The sequence below is a fragment of the Tiliqua scincoides genome, chromosome 4, assembly GCF_035046505.1.
Source record: "Tiliqua scincoides isolate rTilSci1 chromosome 4, rTilSci1.hap2, whole genome shotgun sequence".
Lineage (NCBI taxonomy): Eukaryota > Metazoa > Chordata > Lepidosauria > Squamata > Scincidae > Tiliqua > Tiliqua scincoides.
In genome coordinates this window covers 102253285-102262054 of record NC_089824.1, presented here as the reverse complement: position 1 = coordinate 102262054, position 8770 = coordinate 102253285, and the positions used below count along the sequence as shown (strand labels likewise).

The 8770-nt window shown below is 42.0% G+C and overlaps 1 protein-coding gene across 1 annotated transcript in view; it reads left to right on the top strand.

Annotated features, from left to right (window-relative positions):
• Window positions 1-28: 28 nt before the first annotated feature.
• Window positions 29-8770, top strand: part of CFAP61 (cilia and flagella associated protein 61) — a 124659-nt gene continuing 115917 nt past the window's right edge. The window contains exons 1-3 of the mRNA XM_066624479.1: window positions 29-104; window positions 5063-5241; window positions 5330-5480. Of these exons, the coding sequence (XP_066480576.1) occupies window positions 5084-5241; window positions 5330-5480 (309 nt within the window). The 5' untranslated portion in view covers window positions 29-104; window positions 5063-5083. The remainder of the gene's footprint in view (window positions 105-5062; window positions 5242-5329; window positions 5481-8770) is intronic.

Sequence of the window (8770 nt, the reverse complement as noted above, 5' to 3'; positions counted from 1 at the left end):
AACAGGCGAACGCGTCCTCTCGGCTCAGGGGAGGCAGGAGGGCAGCTCCCTCGTCTCCCAGCCCGCTTGGAATCAGCCCTGCCTGAACCGTCGGACCTGAGGAGGTGAGCCCCGCAGGCCTCGGAGACGCTCGTGCTGAGGTTCTTGACTCAGCTTGTGGTTGGCTTGTGGAACTCCCTGTCACAGGATGTGGCCTGAGTGCCTTTAAGAGGGGACTAGACGGGCTTTGGGCTGATCCACGGGAAGGGGTTTTTTCTTACATACACATGACAGCCCTGCAGTGTAGTCTAGTATCATTATCCAGACTCCCAGCTCGTGCTGAGGTTCTTGGCTCAGTGTGTGGTTGTCCTGTGGAACTCCCTGCTACAGGATGTGGCGGCGGCGTGTGGCCTGGGTGCCTTTAAGAGGGGACTGGATGGGCTGCTGAAGGAAAGTCAACCACGGGTTGCCAGCCCTGATGGTGATGTGCAGCCTCCCGGTTTTGGAGGTGTGCCAGGTGAGGGGAGGGCACCGGGGTGCAGGGCTCCTGTCCTGGGTGCTCCCTGGGGCATCAGCTGGGCCACTGGGAAATGCAGGAGGCTGGGCTGGATGATCTTTGGGCTGATCCACTGGGGCTTTTCTTACATTCACATAACACCCCTGCAGTGTAGTCTAGTATCATTATCGAGACTCCCAGCATTTTTTTAAAGAGAAAAGCATTATGGGGACACACTGTGAAGATGCAGGCCGCAAAGGGTGGGGGAGTAACCCCTTCCCTGCAGGCAATATTTCGATCAGAATTGTCCTACACACCGACCCACCCATCTCTTTTTCTTTTTGTGCAAAGTTTATTTATTCATTAGAGATACAGGTGAGGAAAATGGGTTAGACTTGGGGCTGGGACTACACAGGCTACACATGAGGGTATTGGCCATAGATTACCACATGCATTGTTCCAAAAAAAGAAATCAACAACAACTGTAAAGAAAAATACTCATCAATACAAAAGTTATCATTTTTGTCATTATAATAATTAATGATTTACCTAAACAGTCAATATCGTTTAACTAAAGTTATCTATCCAGTCATTAAAAGGCTTCCAATATCTTCTTACTCTACCTAAATCTCTCTTTCATTCTTTCTGTTAAAACCTCCATTTCTGCGATTTCATAAATTTTATCTATTAAATTTTCTCTAGTTGGAACATCTGTAGATTTCCACTCTTGCGCATACAATATTCTTGCCACTGTACTGATATGTACAATAAGGTGTTTCTTATATTGGTCTTTAATTTCTTACATCACATTTTGGAGGAATATTTCCGGTTTGAATGGTAATACACAATTCAATATCTCTTGTAACAATTTATGTATCATTTTCCAATATTTTTTTGCTTTTTCGAACGTCCTCCACATATGATAAAAAGTTTCCTCAATCTCTTTATGTTTCCAACACTTGTTTGATGACCCAGGGTACATTTTTGTTATTTTCTCTGGAATTAAACACCATCTATAAAACATTTTATATAAATTCTCTTTAAAAGATACCGCTTAGTTATCTTAATATTTGTATTCCAAATTTGTTTTCAGTTGTCAATTGGTGTACTTGTATTATATCCAACATTTTTTGCCTAGCGCACCATTGCGTCTATAACTGTCTCATTCTCCATTCTTATCTCAAGGAGAAAGTTGTACATTTTAAAATATATTTTCCCTCATCAATCAAAAATATTTTTTTGAAAATTATATCTTCTTCATAAAAACCTGTTTTTTGGTATTCTTGTATTCTTGTTTTTATTTGTATTTTGTTCCACCAATCCAAATTTATTCCTTTCTCTTCTAACTCAGTTTTACTTAAGAGCTCTCCTTTAATATTCAACAAGTTGCTGTATGTTCTATTTTGGTCTTTTTTAATCCAATTCACACCTACCTACCCATCTCCATGGGATTTCCTCCTATTCCACACTGGACAAGTAAGCAGGTGGAACTGGACGAGTAAGCAATGGAGAGGGAATTGGTGTGCCGTGAATGGTCTCCATGTGTGCCGTAGGAATTTGGGAGAGGGTTACTTATTAGTATGGCCACTGGGGGATGTGAGCCCCCCACCAGCAGTGTGGTGTGCCTTGTCAGTTCTCAATAAACTGATAGTGCGCCTTGAACATCTTGGTGCCTTCCCAATGTGCCATGGGATGAAAAAGATTGAAAATTATTGGGTTAAGGGTTTGTAGATAAGTTCATGCAAGACAGCTCTAACAATGGATATTGGATAGAAACTCCATGTTCATTGGCAGTCATAAGAACATAGGAAAAGCCCTGTTGGATCAGGCCAAAGGCCCATCTAGTCCAGCTTCCTGTATGTCACTGTGGCCCACCAGTTGGGAGCACACAAGACAACAAGATACCTGCATCCTGTGGCCACTCCCATCCATTCGGCATTCAGAGACAGACAACCCACTTCTAAAACCAGGAGACAGTGGCTTAGCTAAGGGGGTGCAGGGGGTAGTAGGTGCTCCAGGCATCAAACTTTAGGGGGCAACATGCTGAGCTTGACACTAGTGACCAAAACTGTGAAAATCTTGGTACGTATGAATAATACCATCATGTTATATATCACTGGAAAGGAAATTTAATGCAGAATGCAATGAAACAGACTGCACTGGAATAGCTGTATTCTAGCAAAAGTTATGGCCAACTAACCAGAAAATGAAAACACAACTGCCTAATGGAACAAAAAGTAGATTTCTTTAACTCAGAACAGACCTATGAGACTGACTGTTCTGAGAACTAGTGACATAGTATCATGTTATTGACATGTTGCAATGACACGGTATCATGATACTGCATGAAACCAAAAAGGTGTTAATATGGGTCAGCTCTCATTTGCATGTATCATAATACAGTTATCCCTGCTAACTGGGTAAAAGGCTCTTTTCAAGTGGTGCCCTTCTTTTATTTAGCAAGGGGAGAATAACCATCCCTCTTCACCCTAGCACAGTGTCTTGAACCTATCAGGGGCACACTTTTTATTTATTTACTTAATTTGATTTTGTCTAGGGGGGGCTATAAATCTTCGTTGACCCCAGGTAGCAGATAGATGCCTTAGCTATGCCACTGACTGGGGAGAGACAGCAGAACAAGTAGGTGGCAAGCTACTGGGGGTTGGAGGTAAGTTCCTCCCAATTCGCACTTTTAAAAAAGCCTGGGTAAGATGTCACTTCTGGTTGTGACATCACTTCTGGGGCAACATTTTGAGCTTGGTGCCGGGCTACATGATCTTTAGCTACGCCACTGCCAGGAGGTTGCATGTACCCATCATGGCTTGTAACCTGTGATGAACTTTTCCTCCAGAAATCTGTCCAATCCCCTTTTAAAGGCATCTAGGTCAGACGCCATGATCACAAGGAGTGGCAAGGAGTTCCGCAGACTTATTCCACTGGGTAAAGAAATGTGATATCTAGTGAGTGCCGCACTAGAAGAATAGTACAGCTTCGTTCTACAGGTGAGGTTATACAAACAAAAACTGTGGGTTTTTTTGCTTCTAGTGCTAGAAGCTAGACACATTACAGGTGAAAAAAAGAACACAGCCTTTGTTGTGAGTCAGGAGGATGCCTATTGCTTGCCTATCGCTATGATGGCGATGCAACTGACCTTCCATAGCACACTTCCGCAGCACTTCCGTATCACTAGAAGTGCTAAAGAGCTGTTTTTTTTATTAAGCTTCCAGGATGGGTCACATCCTTTTTTTAGGTTATAGCATGCTAGAATTTTGCCAAGCACACTCAGAGCTAGGAAGGATGGCCACCACCATGCTTATGTCAATTCCACCTATTTTCAATCAAAACCAATGCTTGCCAAACCACAGCCCACAGTCTGGATCTGGTGCAGCGCTGCATCTCTCCCCTGTGTGAGCAGTGCTTCCTGTTCTGCCACTTTACTGTTCCGGGTGAGCAGTACTTACTGTTCCACTACTTACTGTTCCCATGGGCTTTATAGCCTTGATCAGTAATTTTCAACCTTTTTTGTCTTGTGGCACACTGACAAGGTGCTAAAATTTTCAAGGCACACCACCCATTTTTTGACTACTGATAAGGCACACCTTACTGTTGGTGGGGGCTCACATCCCCCAATGCATCTACTAATAGATGACCCTCCCAAAACTCCTATGGCTCACCTGTAGACCATTTGCAGCACGGCACACTGGTTGAAAATGGTTGGCCTAGATCAGGGGTGTCCAAACTTTTTGGCAGGCAGGCCACATCATCTCTCCGACACTGTGTTGGGGCCCAGTAAAAAAAAGAATTCATTTACATTTCAAATTTGAATAAATTTGCATAAATGAATATATTAGAGATGGAACTTATATGAATGAATGAAGGTCTTGCAATAGCTCAAGGCCTATAAAAGGCCTTGCACAAAGCAAGGCTGGCCTTTCCTTTGCTGCCGCTGCTGCATCACAGACGTGAAACAGCAAGCAGTGGAGGGAGCCCTCGTCCCACAGCTCATGAGAGAAGTCGAACAGTCGCCCTCATGCTGAGAGCAGTTGTGTTGGGCCAGCATGGGCTCCAGCAAATCTCTGGAGGGCCAGATGTTCATTGGAGACTGGAGGCTCCCCGCGGGCCAGATTGGGAGTCCCCAAGGGCCACAAGTGGCCCCCGGGCCAGGGTTTGGGCACCCCTGGCCTAGATCTACACTGGAAAACAAGAGGCAACAATGTTATAGAGGGCACAGTCCTAACCAAGTACACTCAGAAGTAAGTCCTGTTGTGTTCAATGGGTCTTGCTCCCAGGAAAGTGAGGTTAGGATTGCAGCCATAGACAAACATTGGAGACTTATTTACTCAGAAAATGTGAGTTATGAATTACCTGATTTTAACCATGTTTATTCAGAAGCAAGCATCATCCCACAATCTTAAGCATGTTTTTTTAAAGAAGTAAGTGTAATTCAAATAAGTAAATATGGTTAAAATTGGACTGTAAAAATGGCTATACTTTTGAAATTAACATTTGTACATTGGTATTTGATTTTTCTAAGTGATATTTTAACTGTAAACAATTCATTTGAATAATTGGAAATATTTTGTCTAGTTTTGCTGCAGTATAGATACAATGTCTTCAGGATCACCTGCAACAATATCATCTCCAGCGGCATCTTCAGTCATATTCAGTGCTAGAAGAACAGAAGCCTATGATATTCCTAATATTGTCGGGCATATGAACTATGTTACAGAAGAGTTATTTGGCAGAATCAATGTCATTTACCTTTTGTAAGTAACACAGTTACAGCAGTCCTGGAACTATGTTTTAGTAATTTTATTATATCGAGTTAACAAAAAGTAAAAATTTATTTTGCAGAGAAAAAGCCAACCTTGCAGTGACATTAACTAATCAGAAGAATGTAGCTGTTGCCCATGCCGCATTCCTGGATTATCCCAACTGGAATATTGTTGATCATGCTCACTGGGTTACGTTTATAGAGCGAAACTATGATGTGAACAAGTGTACGGTAAGTTGGAAGCATGTTTTAATCTTGAAAAATGGAATAATAAGTTTTTCAATATTGTGTGTTCATTGCAGAAAACAGACTCGAGGCCAACAAACAAAATATTTTGTAAACAATTATTGTCCTTTAGAGCACTTCAGTGGTCTTGCACAAGGAGATAGATATGGAAGACTGTTTTGCCTTCCAGTATTGACATCATGTCTCTGTCCCATGAAATACCTTTTGAATGCATTCTCATTATAATTAGCATCATCATATATGCTATCATCTATCTCTCTGTTTCTATAGCCCCAAACCTTATGTGGAAACATTTTTTAGCCAAAATTAGACTACCCACAAATACAACCGAAGTTTCTGGATCTTCGCTGAACTTTAGGGGTTTTTGTCTTTAAAAAGGAGGCAGAAAAGCCTCCATATCCTGGGGAGGGGTGGGAGTTTTCAGGGTTAAAGGGACAGAGTCAAGATTCCCAAAGAGTTGTCATGCTGTGGGGGCAGGCTGGTGAAGAAACTTTCTTACTGATACTCATGTTAAAACTAAATGTGACTTGCAGCCTCGGGCAATGGTGGAACAGATTGGAAAGACAGGGAATGAGCTAAAAGTAAAGTTCACTATTCAATACTGCAGACACCCACCAAGCCCTTGCAGCCTAACAGTGTGATCCACATTGTGTTCTCCACAAACAGGAAAGCCAGGATGATGCAGTGATTCAGGAGTTAAATCTAGAAGATTCAGATTCAAATTCCTGCTCAGCCACAAAGCTTTCTTGGTGACTTTGGTCCTATTTCTCAACCTAACCTACCTCAAAGAGTTGTTGTGAGGACAAAGGAGGGACAGAACACCACCCTGAGCTCCTTGGGGGAAGGGCGGTATAAAAATGTGAAAAATAAATAGCTCCAGGCTTTAGTTTAGCTCAGTCCAATTTTGGAAGCTGGATAATAATTCAAATGTAATGAAGAAATGGGGTCTTGCCTTATTAAGAAGATAGCCTTGTTGCAATGGAAATACTTGGTCACATCTCAAACGTCAAATGTAAAGACCTGTCATGATAGATTCATATATTTATTCAGTGATATTTCTTAACTGCTGTTCTACCAGTGCTTGAAGCAGTATCTAGTACAAAACAAAATTATACATATGGCACCAATACAGACCAGTGCTCAGCTCATAGAAAAAGCTTTCCTGTACACAAAAGTCTTTTCATGTCAATGAAAGCTGGTTAGGGAGGTGACCAAGCAGGTTTCCTTGGGCAGGACATTCAGCATGATGGTTGTTTCAACAGAGAAGACTCTGCTCCTCATTCTTATGGATTTTATTTATTATAAATGTTAAAAGGCGTATTTTGGTAAAAAGTCCCCAAAATGACATACAATCAGATTTTCAAATGTGATTAAAAAACAACAAAACCTTCATAAAAAGAGCAGCATGATAACATAGAGGAGCAAATTACAAAATTATCATTTGGGTACAAAAATTTATCCAGTTTAAAGATCCATCTAAACAAGGTAGTCTGTAACAAACTGTAAAAGTTTCAAAAGAGAGAGAGAGATGGGCCTCCTGAAGGAGGACCTTCCAGAATCTGTCACCTATCACTGAGAAAGCCACATCTTGAATTCCAACCAATCAGACTACAGATAGAGGCAGAGCAGGCTCTCCTCCCTGGCAGATATCAAAGAGCAAGCAAGATAATATGGGAGAAGATGGCCCTTTAAATACCCTGGACCCACAACGTTTAGGCTTTAAAAGTGATTACTAACTTTTTGATCGGATTCAGAAACCAGTGCAATTTAGATAACAATGGAGTCACATACTTTGAAGAACAGGACCCACATCAGCATCCTGCACCAGTTGCAGTTCTTCAAAGATAGTTCCATGGAGAGCTTGTTGGAGTCATTTAACCAAAATGTAATAAAAGCATATGTGTGAATGGCCAGATTTGCCGTGTTCAAGAAAGGCTGCTCCTGGGGTGTAAGCCATAGCCTGCAAAGGGACAGAAAAATGTACATCTGGACCATGGGCAGCTGTGGCTTTTTCATACCATTCCCATAGCTCTGAACATGTTGAGTTGTACATAGTGCTGAGTTAATACAAAGATTTATTAGCAACTATTTATAAATTATACATGAAGTCAGTTTATATTATCTTAGGACGCAATCCTAACCCCTTACGTCAGTGCTTTCCAGCACTGACATAAGGGCAATGCAGCTCCGAGGTAAGGGAACAAACATTCCCTGACTTTGAGGAGGCCTCTGTGAGTGACGCCCAACTGCAGGATGCAGCACATGTCCCATTGGCACCGCTATGCCAGTGCCAAAAATCACTGACATAAGGGGTTAGGATTGCACCCTTAGTGTTGTTTACCTGTTGTATGGAACCTTTTTCTTGCTTCGAAAAGTTAATTTATATTTTGATGCACTAAGCAGCTATCACATTATATCTAATTTTTCCTACCAACCAGTCTCCATTAAGAAATTTTTTCTTTTATTATCACACCAAGTCAGTGGAATACTATAAATATGGATGGAACTAGATATTTGGTGGCAAATTAGACATTCAGTTTGTCATGAACATGCTGGATAAGGGTGCAGGATAAAGGGATGACTTTTACTGCAACTTCTTTCTCAGGTCAGGTTTTTTCCTCATGATTAGGAAACCTCATCTAGAATCAAGATTGGGAGACCTGCCACTGGGGAGGGGGCAGCGGTGTGGGGAGATTGCAGAAGGAGGGAATGGGTGAGGGTGATTATGGTTTCCATCTGCTGCTGCTTTTCTGAAAATACAGGCCGTGACTTAACAACAGTTCACTTAATGAAGGATCACATATATGATGGTGGTCAAAGCACAATAACAGTGCTCTTAATGAGGCAATCACGTCTCCCATAGCCTGCAGCAGAGAGGCTGTTAATGCAAAGAAGAGGCAATCTATCTCCAGTGGCCTGTGCAACCAGCTAGTGTTTGGCAGGGAGTGTCTGTTTACACAATAGGTAATAGATTGGACTGAATGTTCAGTTAATGACCTAACCGCATAACAACGGGGATCGGAGAACGTATTCCCGTCATTAAGTGGCACACATCTGTATAACCTGTATATAGTCTTTCTTTGCAAATCGCATATTGAAGATGAAATGTCTATAGCTCTTTGTGGGCATGAGCTGTCCCCAGTGCTGAAGTGAACATGAAGTCATTGTGTTCTCTCTCAGGAGCCCTGTACTTGCTTGGCACTCCTGTGGAATTTTAGTTTGTGGCTTAAGCCAGATAATACACATAGTTTTTTCTGGGGTTGATCACTGTGGGT